Source organism: Mizuhopecten yessoensis, unplaced genomic scaffold, assembly GCF_002113885.1.
Source record: "Mizuhopecten yessoensis strain PY_sf001 unplaced genomic scaffold, ASM211388v2 scaffold8653.2, whole genome shotgun sequence".
Taxonomy (NCBI): domain Eukaryota; kingdom Metazoa; phylum Mollusca; class Bivalvia; order Pectinida; family Pectinidae; genus Mizuhopecten; species Mizuhopecten yessoensis.
In genome coordinates this window covers 433,072-455,231 of record NW_018485985.1, presented here as the reverse complement: position 1 = coordinate 455,231, position 22,160 = coordinate 433,072, and the positions used below count along the sequence as shown (strand labels likewise).

Below are 22,160 nucleotides of genomic sequence, written 5' to 3'. Positions count from 1 at the left end.
CTTCCCCAGGGGGTAAACGTGAGACCCTAGGGTCATAAACCTTAAGACCCTTCCATCTATGAAGAGTGTTTGATTCTACCATATCTGGGTCTTTGAGAAGATTTTTTTTTTAAATTTCAGTCAATTCAACCCTTTTTGGCCCCACCCATCAGCCCTGGGGGGGTCAGTCAGGGCTTATATGTGCATACCATCAAACTGCTATCCAATACTGATAATGCTAACCCAAATTGAATTACTTCCAATGAAAATTAAACAAATGTTCGTCCAAAATGTGATTTCCCTATATAAACTATAGTAAAGTTTACCCCCTCCCCAGGGTGAAACGTGAGACCCTAGGGTCAAGAAATTCACAATTTTGGTAAAGCCCCTTAAGACCCTTCCATCTATGAAGAGTATTTGATTCTACCATATCTGGGTCTTGAGAAGAAGGTTTTTGAAATTTTAGTCAACCCTTTTTGGCCCTGCCCCTCAGGCCCCTGGGGGCCGGGGACCAAACCGGCAACTGTTTTTGTTGACCTTTGGCCATGGAAGGTTTCTGCAAAATTTCACTGAAATTGGTTCAGGGATTTTGGAGAAGAAGTCGAAAATGTAAATTGTTTACGGACGGACGACGGACGACGATGGACAAAAGGCGATCGCAATAGGTCACTTGAGACTTTGTCTCAGGTGACCTAAAAAACTAGGAAATGTCTAAAAGAAATGAATGCCACTTTGCCCTGTGGTTGACAAAAAAATAGCAAAAGTGACCTTGGTGTTTACCTTGGAACCCTGAAAAACAAACTCATCTGCGGTATTTTTAGACCTGACCTTTGTATAAACTTTTGTAAAAATGGGTCAAGGAATAAAGTAAGTAGAGGCATTACAATGAATTGCAACAGGACAGGACAGACATGGGTAAAACTATACGCCCCCACAAAAAAAATTCAAGGGCATAAAAAAGATGACAGTGATTTCATAAATCAACCCTTAAAATGCTGATAGCCTTAACTTAATTAAGACAGAGAAACAACACATGTTCAGGCAATCATTCTGAAATGTGGATTGTTCTTAACATTACTTTTTTATGAAATTGTTCTTTGAGATCTTGTCAATGGTTCGAAACAGGACATGATTTTGGAAATTGATGGTTCCTTACATGTTATGCCTTCAGATATCTTTCTTAAATCCTGTTGGTGGTTCCTTACACGTCATGTGTCCAAATATCTTTCTCACATCCTTTTGATGGTTCCTAACATGTCATGTGTCTGGATATCTTTCTTACATCCTATGGATGGTTCCTAACATGTCATGTGTCTGGATATCTTTCTTACATACTATTTATGGTTCCTTGCATGTCATGTGTCTGGATATCTTTCTTACATCCTATTGATGGTTCCTAACATGTCATGGGTCAGGATATCTTTCTTACATCCTGTTGATGGTTCCTTACATGTCATGTGTCTGGATATCTTTCTTACATCCTATTGATGGTTCCTAACATGTCATGTTTCTAGATACCATTCTTTCATCCTGTTGATGGTTCTTAAAAAATCAGGCCTCCATATATTTTCTTAGAATCTGTTGATGGTTCCTTACATGTCATGTGCCTGGATATCTTTCTTACATCATATTGAGGGTTCCTTACATGTCATGTGCCTGGATATCTTTCTTACATCATATTCAGGGTTCCTTACATGTCATGTGTCTGGATATCTTGCTTACATCCTATTGATGGTTCCTAACATGTCATGTTTCTTGATACCATTCTTTCATCCTGTTGATGGTTCTTAAAAAATCAGGCCTCCATATATTTTCTTTGAATCTGTTGATGGTTCCTTACATGTTATGTGTCTGGATATCTTTCTTACATACTATTGATGGTTCCTAACATGTCATGGGTCAGGATATCTTTCTTACATCCTGTTGATGGTTCCTTACATGTCATGTGCCTGGATATCTTTCTTACATCCTATTTATGGTCCTTACATGTCATGTGTCTGGATACATTTATTACATCCTATTGATGCTTCCTTACATGACATCTCTCTGGATATCTTTCTTACATCATATTGAGGATTCCTTACATGTCATGTGTCTGGATATCTCTCTTACATCCTATTGATGGTTCCTTACATGTCATGTGTATGGATATCTTTCTTACATCCTATTGAGGGTTCCTTACATGTCATGTGCCTGGATATCTTTCTTACATCATATTCAGGGTTCCTTACATGTCATGTGTCTGGATACATTTATTACATCCTATTGATGCTTCCTTACATGACATCTCTCTGGATATCTTTCTTACATCATATTGAGGGTTCCTTACATGTCATGTGTCTGGATAGCTTTCTTACATCCTATTGATGGTTCCTTACATGTCATTTGTCTGGATATCTTTCATACATCCTATTGATGGTTCCTTACATGTCATGTGCCTGGATATCTTTCTTACATCCTATTTATGGTTCCTTACATGTCATGTGTATGGATATCTTTCTTACATCCTATTGATGGGTCCTAACATGTCATGTGTCTGGATATCTTTCTTTCATCCTATTGATGGTTCCTTACATGTCATGTGTCTGATATCTTTCTTACATCCTATTGATGGTTCCTAACATGTCATGTTTCTAGATACCTTTCTTTGATTTTTTTTAAATTGTTTATCGAAAAGCTTGTTGACTGTATAAAAAGTTCATTTTATTCTGTAGTCATGTCAATTATTTGAAATATAACCATTCTTGAGATGAAATAAAATGTAGCAATCAATGTTTACAGAGAACGAAAAAAGAAATTTTAACTACTCCTTAACAAGAAACAAAATTTATTTGTTTTGAATTGCTCAAATTTGATGAGAAGCTAGCAGGGATTGCGAGTTATTGAGTTTGTCATAGGATCAGATCTACACCACTGCCAAGTTTGTTCAAATTGCATTGAAAGTTACAAGAAACACAAGTTCACTATGATGGAAGTGTTGTTTAGGGATCAGTAAATTACAGACTGTCTATCACACAGTGCTAACATTACACCAAATATAACCAGTACCCTAACAGCAATATAGAATACTTTCTCCGAGATCATTGTCTTAGATACTTCACGTTCTATAAAACAAGTGCCCCTTACCAGGAATACAACCACTATAAATTCTAAACCCGACAATGTTTTTTTATAGATCATTGTACAAGATGCTTTACATTTTATCGTACTTAAGCTTGAATTGCATGAATATTACATGAAACAAGAACTCGTGAGTCGCGGAGAAAATTGTACAGCCTCAGCCTTAATCCTTTGGGAAGCCTGTTTGACTACATATTACCAAGGCAGAATGTTCATGACCTAGCCAAGCACTGTAGTATAACCGTACAATTCACGTTAGCCATGTTTGATTCAGATTTTCATCACTTATGAAATCACAGATTATTGAAATGTTACAACGTAAAAAAACAACACTGCACAGATAAGAGGAATATTCCTTGAAGTCAAATCAATGACAATATTGACTCGTGAGAAAAACAGACATTAAAGAAATCTTCTGAAGGGGAAGAATTATAGATCAATACCAATACTGCATGTTTTTTTTATACCAATAGCAACATTTTCTCCCCAACATTTAAAGCATAATTCCTGGAATTCTAATTATAGAAATGATAACCTTGACCTTTGCCCTCAAACAGCAATTGATCTGTCCCAGTCATGTTTATATGCAGTCTGATGTATGCAGTACTGCTAGAGAACTGAATGCAGTGCATGTGAACTAAAATCATTTAATTGTGAGAAAACCTGAAATATTGATCTAATACCAAGCTATTACTGATTGAATTTATTGAGTATATATGCGTGCAGTATAGAACAGCTGATGACAACCACAGAATTACAAATGTTCAAATGTGGGTTATAAGCATGCCCTAAGATCCATGGACCAATGTGATGCAAGGTGCAGGGTCATTGAGATCCCAATATACCTTGATCACTGGGCCAATGAGCCACAAAATGCCCTAATCAATGGGCCAATGAGCAACAAGATGCCCTGATCAATGGGCCAATGAGCAACAAGATGCCCTGATCAATGGGCCAATGGGCAACAAGATGCCCTGGCCAATGGGCCAATGAGCAACAAGATTGCCTGACCAATGGGCCAATGAGCTACAATATATCCTGACTAATAGGCTAATGCGCTACAAGATAATCTGATCAATTGACCAATGAGCCCCTAGATGCCTTGACCAATAATTAGCTACAAAATAGCCTGATTCCAATTGTGGGACCGCACAACGCACCAAAAATACATGCGCACACTTTGCATACATCGTTCATACACCGTCCGCACATCGTCCACACATGGTGCGTACAACCCTGTGTGCTCTGTTGTGCTCTTCTCCGCACAACTGTGCGATTGGGTACAATTTGTAGATCAATATTACGGAATAAAACAAATAAGGAATGCTTGTATGCAATAATGAAAACTGTATGTATTAGTATAATTTCTCATCACAGTAATGCAGATTATGTACAGTTTTACAATGCATGTAACACAGTGTTACAGTGACCATTAGACTGTCAAGAATCGGTTTGGCTCCAAAGTAACAGAACAGGTAAATAACAATTTGATGAGTGACCAGAGTTTTACCTGGCCTGTACCTGACACATAGAGTTGATATGCGATACTGTATGACCGTAATGAAAACACAACTGCACCTTAGCATAGAATTTGTTATTTGCATTCGGTTTGCCTATAGCGCCTCTTCACCTGTGTTTTCACACTCTTGGCCCTACCCGATGAAAAACGTCAGTGCCCTGGGCGGGGGAATACTACGGTCCAGGTACATGTACAAAGTGGAAATGTTTACCTGTATACGGGACTGTGTTGTAATTTTACATGTGTCGATTAAGGTCTTTTAAAAATACTGAAAACACAATTTCTAAATTTAAGAAAGTAAAGACATCGAGATAAGCTGACAGATGTAGGTAGAATACAGAAACATACGTAAACATCAAGTTTATATGTTCAAACACGAAACCGCATATATTGTTTAGGCATTCCTCGATTTACACCAACCACGATTGTTATCGCACAACATTCTTCCATCGTGCACACAAATGTGCGCAAGCAATGATCGTCCAACTTTTTATTGTTCGCATATCATGCACACATTGTTCACGCACCGTGCACACATCGTGTAACGTTGTGCGATCCCACAACTGTAATTGGCCAATGATGCCCTGACTATAATGGGCCAAATCAATGAGCTAGAAGCAAAAAAGCTCAGATGAGCAATGCATGCTCTGATGAAGGGGCTAATGAAAGTCAGTGTTACTGAAAATATAACAGAGTTGGTTTTAAGTTCACTTTTGAAGTATTCAGAAGACGGGGAGTTTTTTCAGCAGAGCCATTGAAAATCATTTTGAGAATTGACTGTATACTGACACCTTGTCTCCAACCAATTTGTTGCATCCCACAGGGTGTTGAAGCCAGTTTTCACTGAAGTTAAATATGAAGAAATAAATTCCACCGGTATCCTTTAAAATTTCCTGGTTGCAGGTAACACTGACTTAAGTTGGGATGTTTAAAAAGTAATGAGTTAATGTGTTAACATGTGTCAGGGAGATGCATCGGTGCCCTAATAAACTTATAGGAATTGCAGGTTTAGTATCTTATTTAATGGCAACAGTAGTCGCCATGCTTACATTGTGTAGTAGCATGGTAACCACTGGTTAGCTGGATAGCGTCATTGAGGAAAATTTTCATGTGAGCAAAGTCACGTTTTTATATTCTAGAATGTGGTTAGCTGTTCTGTACATTGATTTAAAGTAAACATAAACATGAGAAAATGTCAAAGAAAAAGTAATGGAATGAAAAAATATATTTCAGTGGCTAATACTACTTCTTGTTGCTGAATAAAAATCCAATATTCAGCTTTGTTTAGGTGCTAATAATAGTTATTGATTAGAGGCCAGCAATCCATTGCCTTGCTTCTGAAGTGTTTTACTTCCGTCTTTGAATTCTGATATCTTACCTTTTAAGGGCTGTGTGATAGTGGGGTTCACCTGTACTCTAAGAGTGTTATCAATTCAATAGCTTCTGCATTTTATATAAATTACTTAACGTAATTCTCATCAAGATTATGTAGAATGTTCAATGATTGTTTTAAAAAGTATTGTGGAAGGCATTTAGAATCATAGATACGAACGATTTATAATTTCTTTTTTAAATATTTTAATTCATGTATGTAAAAAGCGGGATGAAGCTGGTCAAAAAAAAAAAAAAATGGTTAAATGCATACCTGCCAAGTGTTCCGATTTCGTCGGGTTACACCCGGGATTTTAGCCCTTCACCTGCTTTTATAACTTCACCCTCCGGGTTACGATTTTGACCCGGAGTTCATATATTTCACCCATTTTCGCCCGGAATCTTTTCCTTGATTAGAAGTTACCAAAGTCACTCAGAATTCTCTAGACTTTTCCATCCTTTGTCATAAGAAAGATGATCTATTTCCTGTTTCCATTTCTCACGGTCAGGTAAGTTGTGAGTTGTTTATATACGTACTAGAACTGTTTTTACAAATGTTTATATAAAGACTGTTGTTGCTAAACTTACCTACAAGTAATTAGTGAGGTGTTTTAACGAATAATTGAGTTGTTTTAACAATTGTATGTACGTAGTATAGATAGTATTTTGAAGGTAACGTTATATCTTCTTGAAGGAAGAAGTCGTTATCGGGACTTCCAGGTTCTACTACGCGAAATACTAAAAGAAAAGATAAATGTGCACATATCAAATGTCGTATAATTTCATGGTATGTTCTTTTATTCCCTGTCTGTGTGATGTATCTTTCCAAATCTTAACAACTTTATTGCAATATTATCTAAACAGTCCAATATATTGCAGTATAATTTTTTTATTCTAAACCGCATAACCAATGAAGTGGTAAACCAACTTGCCTGCTGTCCACATCGTAACAGACGCTGAAGGCCAACACTCGTGTGCTGTTATCGTATGTAGTGGCTGGTACAATACATGTAAAAGCAGTAGGTTTTGACATGTGTATGAGTTACGAAGACTCCTGGGTTTGTTATTGATTCTTTGGTAATTTTATTTCCACACAGAATGAAATTGGACCAGCACCATCCAATCAAAACATTTAAATACAATTGGCTTATTCAAATGAGCCAATCAGAACAGAATGTGTGCTACACATAAGTACTGTGTGTATCACTATTCTCAAACCAACCTATTTACTTCACATGTGGCAGGTCCAGGGTTAATTGTTAGTGCTGGACCTTGATTATTTCGGTATTTCTTACCCAAGCCAGTATCTGTATATTTGTTATATTTCATGTCGAAAGCAGGTGTGATAATAGAATGTGTACAATTTCCTAGTGTTAATATTTTCATAAATATTGAATCTGAAGACTAAAGGACTTTTCATCCTGTGATTTGAATTTAACTGCAGACAAACAAATTTAAACTTTTTCGGTTACCTTGCCAATATGATCACGATCCTTTGAACAATTAGTGTATGGTCGTTATCAATACTATAGATAGCAAGATGATATTGATTAAACACATATAGCCCAGTGAACAGACGAGGCTGTTACGTTTCGATGCAGCATCGATCAAATGTTTGAATGACAAATTAAGATTCACAACGAAAGCCGATGAAGCAATGTCTTGTGCAAAGTGTGAAACTTGTTCAGGTTAACCAGTCGACCAGTTTTAATAAAAGAATGCCAATAGCTTGATCAGTTCCTTAAATGAAATTTTGACAGATTTGAAAAAAATACTTATTTGGAAATATTTTGTGTTTTTTCTATGCAGCAAATTAAACTGATTTTATTCATAAAAGCAGGTTTATGTACACATATCCATAAACTGCTCAATGTTATGTTGGAAGATTCATGATATTGGCAAATGGGCTTTCAACATAAAATGTCAGAAGGAAAGCTATGTTATAAAATCTTAGTTTACAGTTTCACTGAAATATGCTTCTGCTTGTACTTAAATAAAACATTTATTTTTTTACAAAAAGCAGAATGATGTCTAACAAACCTTACTAATATTGGTATATATATTTAACTGCAATCCATTCAATGTGATGAAATTAATGCAATATTATTTGATTTTAGCATTCATATTTATCTAATGTTCATCCATTATGTTTTTCTAATTTAATTATGGGTATGTGAAACAAGAGGCCCAGTGGGCCTGTAATGCTCACCTTGACTTAAAAGCACTAGGATGAAGTCCCCATGGGTGGGGCCAGAAGCTAAGGTTTGAACTCTGAACCAGAAGTTTAACTGACCAACAGGATAATACCCCCCCCCCCCCCCCCTCTCTCATATAATAGAGAAAAACATCACTAATTTAACTAAAAACCTTTTTATTCGTTTCCAAAGACTCTTTCATTCAGGTCAAGCTCACCATAAACCCCCAGACAGATTCCCTGCAGAAGGACATTAAATTGCCACTACTCCTGTATTTCTCTAAATGGCTGACAGGTTTGGGCCATTAGAACTTCAATTAAAATAGCCTCAGACTTCATCACAGGGCTCTAATCACTACTTACTTACCTTCATCAGAACTGACTCACTCAGCTTCTCCCGGTTGACAATTTTGATGGCCACTCTCTTCCCGGAGACACAATGAACGCCAAGTTTAACCAGACCTGTAATAAAAGAAGTCTTACGTTACAAAATGGCCAACAGAAATATGTCTATTAGAACTTTGAAAAAAAAACTCTCCACAGGGGTTCCATCCCATGACCTATTGATTATAAAGCATAGATCTAGAGCATAAAGCTAATGTCCTCCATGCTACTATACTGGTCATGATATTTGCCAAAATAACACTTTTCTGCAACATCAACAGGTAACAATTTCAAAATGTTATCATTCCCTAATAGGGCTGTAACTATAACTCTACAATAGAAAAAGGTGTTACAGCTGTCTTTTGAAAATAAACCTGATTAAATTGACAAATTAATGAATTATTTAAAAAGGAACAATTAAGAAAACAATATGTTCAAGGTCTCCAATCGTTCACCTCATTTTTTTTCTTATTTGATCTCTGAGACCTTGAAGGTAACTATTGATCAAGGTAATTTATTTGAAAAAATCTGATAGCCAATCATCAGTCAGTCAATGGACAAATATCATGATCTTTCGGTTCTCTATAAGCTAAAAAAATCATTTTAACTCATTCACCCCTATATATTTAAACTGGGGTTGCCCAGTCTTTGAATTGGTAAGGTTTAAATGTGACTTTAGGGATAAATGGGATAAGAATACACTGGCGATAGATGACATATGGGTGCTGGTGCATAAAAGCTCACAGGAACTTCCTGCTGGGCAAAGTAAAAAGGAACAAATTATAAAAGAATCTACATTTTGTATGAAGGAATGAATTTATAATATGATGGTGAAATCCTTAGAATGAATAAATGAATGAATGGATGGATGAATGATGCAGCCAGCACAATCGATCATCCTTCCCATGATCCATTAGGTCAGTTGACCGGTCGCTTAGATGATGTCATCGGTGATTGTTAATAAGTGATATGGCATTATTAAGCTATAAAGCATTTTTGTCATGCAATAGTTCGGAACCTATGACAGTATACAATAACTCTGCGACGTCTGCACCCTGCTGACTTTTAATCAATACTCAGATCCAGTCAGTCTTAAGTCATGTAAGCCTGGTTAGCTTTACGTAGCATTTACAGTATACATCAGAATATTTTTAATTGGTGCCAGACAGGCTAGCCTGATTACATAGTATCAGAAACAACTTTTAATCAATGTTTGGTTAGCTTGACGAGGTGTTTAATGTATCAGAGTGTATTAATTACTGTGACACATATATACTTTCTTTATTGCAACTAATATTAATTACTCTTGTTGGCCTCGATGATTGTGCGCGGGGGGGGGGGGGTCGGGTCTTAATGTTAGAGGAAACCAGAGACCCGGAGAAACCCCATGTGATTGGGCAGGTAATCCCATACCTTTTCATGTCCGATCAGGGAATTGCCGTCTTGGTGCACCACTGGACCACACAACTTTATAGTATGGCAAACTAATTATGTTAATAATATAAAATCAATATTTGTTTGTGCGATAAGTAAATCAAATCAAAATCGTAAAGAATATTGAAAATATCACATTTGTAAACTTTACAAGCTATTACCATGAATATTAGCGCAAAGTATTGACCCGAATGACCTTGCCCTTTGTCAATGTCCTTCAGAATGTTCAAGCTTACACCACTTATAGATGCTGGAAGCCGCATATCTCATTCAGAAAAATTGTACCTCTGGGCATTGCATCAATTACTTATTGATTTTCCATTAACTATCCTGGGAATGACACCTAAAACTGCTGGGGCAGTTTCTAACCAATATACATTATATACTGAGTATACACTGTTGAATGGGTAAGGAAGACTACCGTAATCAGTCTAACAAACAGCCTTGATCGGGTGACGCTGACTACCATAATCAGTCTAACAAACAGCCTTGATCTGGTAAGGCTGACAACTGTAATCAGTCTAACAAACAGCCTTGATTGGGTGACGCTGACTACCGTAATCAGTCTAACAAACAGCCTTGATCTGGTATTAGGCTGACTACCATAATCAGTCTAACAAACAGCCTTGATCTGGTAAGGCTCACGCGACTACAATAATCAGTCTAACAAACAGCCTTGATCTGGTAAGGCTGACTACCATAATCAGTCTAACAATCAGCCTTGATCTGGTAAGGCTGACTACCATAATCAATTTAACAAACAGCCTTGATTGGGTAAAGCTGACTACCATAATCAGTCTAACAAACAGCCTTGATCTGGTAAGGTTGACTACCGTAATCATACTAACAAACAGCCTTGATCTGATAAGGCTGACTACCATAATCAGTCCAACAATCAGCCTTGATCTGGTAAGGCTGACTACCATAATCAGTCTAACAATCAGCCTTGATCTTGTAAGGCTGACTACCATAATCAATTTAACAAACAGCCTTGATCTGGTAAGGCTGACTACCGTAATCAGTCTAACAAACAGCCTTGATCGGGTAGGGCTGACTACCATAATCAGTCTAACAAACAGCTTTGATCTGGTAAGGTTGACTACCGTAATCATTCTAACAAACAGCCTTGATCTGATAAGGCTGACTACCATAATCAGTCTAACAATCAGCCTTGATCTGGTAAGGTTGACTACCGTAATCAGTCTAACAAACAGCCTTGATCGGGTAAGGCTGACTACCGTCATCAGTCTAACAAACAGCCTTGATCGGGTAAGGCTGACTACCATAATCAGTCTAACAAACAACCTTGATCTGGTAAGGTTGACTACCATAATCAGTCTAACAAAGAGCCTTGATTGGGTAAGGTTGACTTCTATCTCTGGAAAAACTACGAAATCCATACAAAATTTTAAGAACAAAGAACATCTTTAGGACATGAATGCCCTTTTGGCCCGGTGAAATTACCTTCGTTATTTGACAATTTTCTATCAATAGAAACAATAATTTGACCCATACCTAGCAACAGTGACCCTGGAATTGACCTTGTAACCCTGAAATGCAAACTCAACCAAGGTATGCTCATATCTGACGTTCGTATAAAGTTTGATGGACATGAAGTTGGTTGTAATGACAATGAATCAGGATGGGACGGGACAGACATTGGTAACACTATAGATACGCACCCCTCCCCCTACCCCCATACAATGAATCAGGATGGGACGGGACCGACCAGACATTGGTAACACTATAGAAACGTACCCCTCCCCTTACCCCCATACAATGAATCAGGATGGGATGGGACAGACATTGGTAACACTATAGATACGCACCCCTTCCCCTACCCCCATACAATGAATCAGGATGGGACGGGACAGACCAGACATTGTTAACACTATAGAAACGCACCCCTCCCCTTTCCCCCATACACTGAATCAGGATGGGACGGGACAGACCAGACATTGGAAACACTATAGAAACGCACCCCTCCCCTTACCCCCATACAAGGAATCAGGATGGGACGGGACAGACCAGACATTGTTAACACTATAGAAACGCACCCCTCCCCTTACCCCCAAACAATGAATCAGGATGGGATGGGACAGACATTGGTAACACTATAGATACGCACCCCTTCCCCTACCCCCATACAATGAATCAGGATGGGACGGGACAGACATTGGTAACACTATAGATACGCCCCCCTCCCCCTACCCCCATACAATGAATCAGGATGGGACGGGACCGACCAGACATTGGTAACACTATAGAAACGTACCCCTCCCCTTACCCCCATACAATGAATCAGGATGGGACGGGACAGACCAGACATTGTTAACACTATAGAAACGCACCCCTCCCCTTACCCCCATACAATGAATCAGGATGGGATGGGACAGACATTGGTAACACTATAGATACACACCCTTCCCCCTTACCCCCATACAATGATGGGGGCATAAAACCATTTCAACACCGAAACCATCACTGTCATAAAACCAGATTTACATTTGTTCTGAATCCCACTATATCATAATGTGAGACAATCCTCAAAAGCAAACATTTTAATAATGTTGGTCCGTTCCAGGAATAATGATACAGACACTTTAAATACTGCAAATATAAGAGAATACCGATATTTAGATAACAAATATCATTAAATTTATAATGTAAATATGTGTATTGAGTGTCATTTTGTCAATGTCATGCCACTATAAAGCATTAGCATTAGATAAATGCTGTTCAATTTCTGTATAAATTAATACAATGCCAATCTACATTGTCATTCATCAGTGTAACAAAATACTAGAAGCTAAGTGTCTATGTTGTGGTCTATATAGAAATGAGTAAAAAGTTCAATGTCATCTTCAATATTATGGTTCTGTCGTATAAAATCAAGGAAAGCAGTGTAATATATTTTTTAATAAATCCTGAACATCCCATTTTTAGGAAAGAATAAATTTTCACTACTCTTCAATGTTTTTATTAATATGAAAAAATTCAGTTATGTGAACACAAGTTGGATATAATGCTTGCCCTTTTTCTATATTTTTTCCCGAACAAAATGATGAACTATCTAATACGTACTATATTATAAATATTTACATTTGCACTGCATAGCGCCTAGATGTTTCTACTGGGCCAAATGTATGTTATTTCCGTATAACATACATTGGGCTATTGTGACGTCGCTATGTGTATGACGTCATAACTGTAACGTTGGAGATTGCACTGCTCCACTGTCAACTGGTGGCTGTTATCTGTATGGATTTACCCTGACGTTGAAACGTGTTAAGACTAGTATTATGTCTTTACTGCATGAACTGTAAGTTGATCAACATAAAATGTAAATATAAATATTGGTTGTCATATTTTTGACATGCATTGGTGTGTAACATACATTGGCTTACCTACATATTTAACATGGTGCACGCTACTTAATTGCAATTAACATTTTACAGGTTGCTATGGCGACCAGTCATGTTCCTCTTGTTGGTAGTTTTATAGATAATTGGTTTGTCATTTCATCTGTATCCAGGAAAGTAATTACAATAAAACAGTAATTACAATAAAACGTGTGTCAACACAATAAACTTGATAGCAGTGGCCACCTGGTTGTTTATAAACGGGGCAACAGATGGATAGCACAAACCATTAGTTACTTGGGTGTAAATTGAGTATAGGTGTATAGCAGGAGAGTATATATATAGATTACATTTAAAGTGATGGGTCACATACAGGTGTGATAGATCATCTGAAGGATCATATACATATATTGACTATCATATACATTTTACCAGGTTTGTGATGTAACAACACTTTTCAGTGGTTAATAACCTAACCATCTATTATTGGACGAAAGACCATGTGCTTGCATGTCTTTTTTCTTCTTCTAAATCTTAAGATTATCTAGGTCGCCTTGATTATCATAGGCGTATGGGCACAAAAAAAGAACCACATTTTAGTTGGTTTGTGTTTTACGTCCTATTAACAGCTATGGTCATTTAAGGGCGTGTCAGGTTTTAATGGTGGAGGAAAGCCAGACTACCCAGAGAAAAACCACTGACCAACGGCCAGTACCTGATGACTGCACCACATAGGTCTCGCACCCGCGACCCAGTGGTGGAGGGGTAGTGTTAGCAGAATGTCACACGCCTTAACCACTTGGCCACTGCGGCCCAATTTTTAACTTGGTAGAATAATCAACTCAGGTCGCAAGTGTTAATTACTTATTCCAACACTTTCTCACCCTCGTTATATATTCCACCATAATACGTACACACAAATACGTTGATTATTTCTTAGATATACATCAAAATAATATAAGGTTTGCACTGCAACCATCTATATAAGCATTAACAGAAGAAAAGAAGCTTTTCATTTTGGAATCAGTGTCATTTTGGCACTTCTCCACCATCCTTGTATAAGGTAAAACCACCATAAGAAGCAAACATCTAGGTGATTGTTAGGAAGTGCATTCCAGTAATATTGTTTGCATTGACAATAACACATTCTGCAAAGCAACAAATATTAGAGTAAAGTTATATTTAGATCTCCAACTTTGATCACTTGTACCAAATTTCATTAAAATTGGTCAAGAATTGTTCAAGTAGCAAGCTAGAAAATATTGAATGCAAATAAAATCATAAAACCGAAAGACATATAGCACCAACAGAAATAGTCCTTTTAAAAAAACCAATTTATCACCTATACACAACTTCATATTCACTATATGAAATGACCAAAACATGTTGTATTATAACCTCACAAAACATCGAGTATTTAGATATCCAAACATAGAAACCACTGGAGGGATAATTGAAAGGGGAAAAAAAGGATAATATATAAATCAATGGCTTTTAAACTGCATTTTTCCATGTTCCCGATAAAATATGGCCACTTTTACCGTGAGAAGATTTACGACTTGTGCAGCTGTCGAAACTCCCTTTATGTTTCACTTTTTCGCCCTATGAAGGTTTTTAGTACATACAGTACGCGTCAGGTGATTTGGTACTTGGTCGCCCGCCGAGCGACAAATCCCGCGTTCATGGGTGATGGGGATTAAGTCTGGACAGAGAAAATACAGTATATTACTAGTTCAAGTTTTATTCAAACTTTGGGCCATGTATGTGTCTGCTGTGGCCGCTGTTCTGGTCTACGGTACCACAGATGCACAGTTACAATCGGCACACCGAACAGAAAGCGCTACTTGAATTTCCCGAACGGAAAAGATATAACGCAAGCACATACTAGGGGTGGAAAACCCGCCTTGTAGTGGATATTTAAAAAGAAACGAGTTCCACAAGATCTATTTAAAATTACCTATGTATGCTTAATATAAAGAAGCATTGCCTTGTAACGTGATAAACATTTCGTCTTTGTCCAATAGACGTATATTGGGGCAACATTTACGATGTGCAAGTGTCGGTTAATTTGACTAGATTACACGATTTCCCCTTTAAACAATCTAGATTATAATTGAAAAGGACCGGTACGTTACTTAACACATCATTATATGTGTCTCCGTTTAGTATACATTGTATAAAATGTTATCACAGTTTACTTATTAACATAAGTTCAAGCCGACTGTCCCTGCACTGTGAAATCACCCAAAATTATTGATTGATCTGAAACGTCAATCACATCTCAGCACCTTAGCCCTCCTGTCATAATGGGCGGAGCATACGCAATACACCGCATCATGCGACTGATTAGATGGTGTGTATCGTCGAGGTGCCGCCCACTCAATTCCCCAAATTTTCGTGGTTTTTTTTGTGTTTGTAGAAATGAAAAATAAAAAAGACGGTAGTATTAAATTATGAACAGAATGAAAATATTGGTCCTTACAAGTCTACACTTTAAATAAATGTTTAATATGGTTTCTCCTACCTGTAACATGGACCTCGCTAATTTCAAGTTACCTATATTCTTATTTTATTCCCTGTGTATCAATCGGAGACAACAAGTATTTGTATGATTTCATGTGTAACTATTGCAATACAAAATTATATATAAAACAAAATCAGAATTAAATATGAATATAATTTAGAAGTTTTAAACCAACTACGTTTTGAAAGTTAACTGTATTGCATTTCTTTAATTATGATACCTTTGACACTGTTAGGTTTCAATTTAAATTCGTCTAATATACCGTACTCCTTCATGGATGGTCATGCATAAATTATAAATATATATACATGTACATACACAGTATCATCGTAAGACCAGCTCATATTCCTACAAGAATATTTCATTTTTTGTCATATTTTCGTACTTTTAACAAATATTTGTTGTTTCTATGTATAATACTTTTTGAAGAAAAAAATCAATCGCATTAAGTCCATGCCGGTCCTTAGATTTGATCCACAGAATCTGTCGATGTTTTTATAAAAATTCAAACTAACGTTGTGATCCATTTTCATACGTTGGTATAGTGTCAAAATGATCCTGATATGTGTTAAAACTATGTATTATCAATACTTAATAAAATTCCAACGAATGTCATTTCACACAAAAACATTTATGATAATATAAATTGCCGCCACCGTATATTCCGTAGACAAATCCGCATCTATCTGTTGATCTCACGTTTCTTTCAATGCCAGCGTTCCAAACCAAATGCTATGAACTTAATTTCTTCCGTTTAAGAATAATAATACATATAAAATTACAAATACAAATGGAAAATAATTAGGAAACTACTTTCGAAAACTTCACACGTCCTCAACAAAAGTGATAATAACCAGCATCCGATTACCATATGTGTATAAATGTACATTTATTTCATTTCGACTATTACAATAGATATTTATTATAATAAATAAGATAATTTCTAACGTATTTTTCAGGAAACAAAAAAAGTACGGGTAAACAAGATCGAACCTATATCACAAAATTGAAATTCGTTGCTTCAGTAAGATTTCCCGAATCTAAGTTGCTAACTAACTATCAACGATAAGAGAATGGAGTAATAACAAAAATGAACTTAAGGCAGAGAGTCTAAGAAAACTGTGTTTTTCTCAAACGAAGAAGAGTTCCAAGTTGTTCTACATTCTATTTTTACTTTCTGTTAATCAGATGTATGTGAAATTTTCTATTCCTCTAAAAATAACGAGAATTCAACAATATGTGTATCATTTCCAGAGAAGTGAGTGACTACTTTTTAAATAAAGAATGTAGTGAAAAGCGATCTCTGGAATATTTCATAAACTCTTTTTCAAAATTATGTTACGGACAATAAGATCTTTATATAGACATCGTACAACTCTGATCGTAGACCAGTGACCGTTGCAATTCTTACCAGGTTAATTTTCCGCGTTAATTGCCTTCTCAAAAAAAAGTTCGGTTATATAAATAATGAAACTAGTTATCCTACCGAGTACATATTGTTAGTATCATATAAGAAATGCTTGTATTGCAGTACTCTTTAAAATTGCCATTCCTGTACAGAATATACAGCCCCAGGCGAAAAGCAGGTACCGAGAGTTTCACACCTGTTTGTAGGGAGATGGGGGTATATTGTATTGCCGTCCAGGTAGGGTACTTTCCATTGTATCAAAATAGTTTGATTGGCAGGTGATAAACACAGGTGAGAGAAACTATGGTTTCAAGTTAATTGCTTAATTGCTTTAATGATAAGTGTAGCGCAAGTAGTGGGGGGTGCGAGGCCCAGCTGGGGGTTGGCCTCCCAAAGGAAAGTTTCAAGGTCTCTGGATCAAATTCCCGTGTTTTGTGGAAATTTGACAATTAGATTTAAGCAGACGTAATTTGTGTCTCTGATTTTAATTTTGGAAAAAAAATTTAGAAAACGTATTCATTGCAATTAATTTTTTTCTTTTTTAAATTTTACTTTACTTACGCAAGAAAGGTTTGAAATACACGTATATTAAATATGTTTTTACTCATCAAAATTATGTGTACTCATTTGCATATAGCTAGAAAGCTACGCGCCTGCACGATGAAAATAACAATAAAAAAATTGTTCTTCAACTTCTTGCGTAATTGTCAGTAGCAAGGTCACAGTTCACCTCATCCAATGATCTGGTAGGCTTGTCCAATATTTGAGACACTAATGTCCTTTTTTACTAGCCAAAACAATAACTGGCGCTTGGACTCTTTTTACTGTGATAATTAAAAATTGTCCCAGATTATTCTATAATTTTCAAGTACAGTTTCCTGTTTATACATTAAAGATGAATATGTCCAATACATTAACACACGAGTAGAATGGTAAAGCTAACCATGCTTGACAACTTGAGACACCCTGCACCCTGTTAGCAGGCAGCTAGCTACCTGCTGTGTGTCAAAGGTTTCCGCCGCCGGTACCTGTAGTGTTGCAAACGCTTTTTACCCTCTGTTAGAATATGGACTAGCCAAAATCAGTAACATTTGGACGAAATATTAAATTCTAGGGTTGAAAGCATATCTCCAAATCATTCTGTGTTGTGTTTGTTTTGTAACATCTGTCAAGTTCGAAGGCCAACCCGACACAAGGCTTCACTACGCTAATTGGAGAAGAGACATTTTGTTTCGTTTACTGGTTCATAATATTTCCCTATAAACTTTCAAACAAAGTGTACACACAAGAAAATGGAAGAATTTTACACATCTCCGTTACTCGTCAAAGTATTTCGGCTTCACCTGATTGACATCGCATTACGTAATGTACATCAACAGCGCCACCTGTAACTAGGTCGTCGAAAGCAGCTGATTTTCTTTTGTGAATTTATGCAACCTTCTGACTTTGAATACGAAATAGAGCAAGAATGGTTGGTGCAAATAGCTGACCATCCAAAACACCGTGTGCTGCTTAAACAACTGAAAGATAGCCTCGTGTTACTCAGAGACGTTATTTATTGTTACCTTACATAATTGTTTTATTCCGACCGATTTCCACCTGATAATCTGACGTGAACGTAAATGATATTTTTTCGGACGTACTACGTTCTGCTACTATATTGTATTGCATGAAATAGTCATGCATACAGCATATAAATATAGCATTTGGGCATCCTAGACTGTCAGTGCTATTCAATGTACAGTACATTAGTTAGCTGCCGATCGACAAGTTAATCCCCAACGCTCATCTGCGCGGGGTGGGCGGCCCCCCGCGACTTTGCTCAGGTGATTTCTCGGTGGGGCTTTATCCCCTTCACCTGCGCGACGACTGTCGCCCGGTGCGGGGTTTCAGTACCAAATTACCTGAAGTGTACTGTAAGTGTGGAGTCGACAGCAATTCCACCTGATGCTGGGTAAATATGAAGGAATGGAACACCAGTTTCTAGCTTTTAACACAACAGAGAATTGTTCTCTAATCTGATCTAAAGACAATCTAAATGAAAATGCTCCTAGACAGGTGGTCGGGTGGCGCAGTGAATAACTCACTCGCCTTTCACCAAGGCGGCCAGGGTTTGATTCTAAATCAGATGTGAAAAGGTATGGGGTGCCATGTCTGACCACGTGGGTTTTCTCCGGGTTACTCCTGTTTCCTCCCTCATGAAGACCCCCATGCCCTAACAAAGTCTTTCAAAGTCTATATTGGTCCTGTATTAAAAGTGTATTTCCATTCAAGATTTATTTGAATACCTTGAATAGAAAAATAATTGCCTCAGCATTCAAATTGCAGTCTTAATTTCAAGGGTGAAAAGGACAAGAATTAGACAAGAGGAATTCTTTTTTTACCCCAATTTACAGCAGTGAAATGAGGAATAATTTAAGACTAGTACTCACTTCATGCTTCTATTAGGTTTAATTATAGGACATTGATGACTCGAGTAGTTAAAGAAGAACTTTAAAATCTCCCGGTTTTATTATAGGAGTGTATACATAATGTCTCTCAAGGTTTTAATGCCTCTATGTTTTACTGTGGGACTTAAATGCCTTTAGAGTTTATTACAGGACTTCAACGTTTCTTGGTTTTATTCTGGATTCGAATGCTTCTAGGATTTGTTATAGAATGCAAATGCTTCCAGGATTTATTTTCATGCCTCTTCGTGTTTATATGGACTGGTAATTGCTTCTAGGATTAATTTAATATAGAACTTTAAAGCTTTTAAGATTTATAATAGGACTTTCATGCCTCTATAACTTATCAAAAGACTAGGAAAAGTGTATGCAACATCACAAGGACTCCTGTGTAGGATATATATAAGGACTGAATGGCACTTTTTCAATGTTCATCCCTAGCAGACTACATGGAATGTTTTTAACCGAATTGCGTTCATAATATTTTAAATTGAAAGAATGCCATATTTACATTCAAAATGTTTAGTTAATTTCGACCAAAATACAGATATTCCCTCATATTTTTTTTATATTGATATGTCTTGATGGGTCTGTTTTGTCAGTGCAATCCTTAGATTCCTGGATTCGCCTAACGTCACCAAAATGTTTGTGTCTAACAGTTGTCTCCTGTTATATTATTTTAGGCAAGAAGAGAAGCTTCAAAATGACACTGATCAAATTGGGCTCATAGCTCTATGAACCCAATTTCTTCTGGTAATGTTTATAGAGGAACTTGCAGTTGAAATCTAAATATAGTGTACCCATTCACCACTTTAAGCTACAACAGGACTGGTGTCAGTTGGGAGGAAAACCTATAAAAAGACCACCCCCAACCCATCTATCCATTACTGATACTACAACATCACTGATATATAGCACGGTGACTTCGGGAAGTTCTTCCCTGTCCAAATTCTCTCTTGGTATTGATTCTCTAGCTCTCTTTCCTACACACACAAGTCGGTAATCAATAGACAGTGTAAAGCAGTCTTCTTTATATAATCACAGAGTAAACTGCATCGTATGTGGGATTGTCTAGATAGTATAATCAAAACTACTTCACCGATATCCCTCTATAGTCAATACAACAGTACAACCTTGTACATGTACAGTCAGACCTGCTCATGCAACCACCTGTATTAAGATATCACCTGTATTAAGAGACAACATGTGTTAGTAGATAACCTTTTTAAGAGACCACCTGTGTAAAGAGACCATCTGTGTTAAGTGACCACCTGTGTTAAGAGACCATTGTGTTAAGAAACCACCTGTGTTAAGATACTGCCTGTGTTAAGAGACCACCTGTGTTAAGAGTTCACCTGTATTAAGAAACCATCTGTGTTAAGAGACCCCCTGTGTAAAGAGACCATCTGTGTTAAGAAACCACTTTTATTATTTTCCATTGTGATGATTTCACTGTAAACTGACCAAGTACAATTCTATAGTAGGAAATATGGAGCAACAATATCTGTAGTAGTTTATTTACAGATGTAGTCCATCTTTCCTAGTTTGAATTTTCTTTCCTTGATTGAGGGCTAGCAAATACCATGGTATCCATCGTAGATTCCTACTTTCTACCACAATACGCTGTGTTATTCCACTCTCAGATCATTGTTTAAACACGCAGACTGCTAGATAAATATAAGTTATATACCACACCTGGTATATGACCTTCAAGAGTTTTGATAGGTCGAGAAGATGAACTTTGACCGGGAAGACTTTTTCCACATGCTTTTTGCCACCTGCTGTTTTGTTTACGTTGTCGGCTGTCAACGTCCGACAAATGTTGGTTACTTTGTGAGGTTATGCGGAAAAGGGGGTTATTAAGGCAATATTAAAAGATGATACTTAAAGATTTGATCGCTAGTTTCAGGCAAAATTGCTACAGACGCTTGATATCGTTTCGACGTCACACCGTCGCGTGTCCAGGTCATGAAACCAAAACAAGATCGATCTGTCACAGTGTCAGGAAATATTTCGTTCTCCCAACGTCCCGTTATCGCTATTTAGACGGTCTGACTATGGCTGAACTTTCACTATAAACGTCAACCATAGAACCGTCACGAAGAAACGTAGGCCTATGGTTTTGGATATTGACAGCGATAAGTTCGTCTACAACGGTGAGTTACGGTGAGTTCATCACTTGGCAGACTTTGTACGATATGCTTACGCGCATATAGTCCGTGGTTAATTTATATAAATTAATGCAATACTGCTACTCTCAATATTTAAAGTCGTTCATCAATTTTATTTTTTCATGAAGTTGTTGCCGAAACATCAATTTTGACAATAATTAAATTTGTAAAAAAAAAGAAGTCATTTTTGAATATTAATGAGTGACTTTTTACATATGGGTCATATCACTACGCCAGCCTTGTCAAC

General features: G+C 37.0%; 1 protein-coding gene across 3 annotated transcripts in view; it reads right to left on the bottom strand.

Moving 5' to 3' along the window:
- LOC110445108 (serine/threonine-protein kinase BRSK2-like) overlaps positions 1 to 22,160 on the bottom strand; it is a 144,005-nt gene that overhangs the window by 63,233 nt on the left and 58,612 nt on the right. For all 3 annotated transcript variants that reach the window (XM_021489505.1, XM_021489507.1, XM_021489506.1), the window contains exon 2: positions 8,551 to 8,645. In XM_021489505.1, the coding sequence (XP_021345180.1) occupies positions 8,551 to 8,645 (95 nt within the window). The remainder of the gene's footprint in view (positions 1 to 8,550; positions 8,646 to 22,160) is intronic.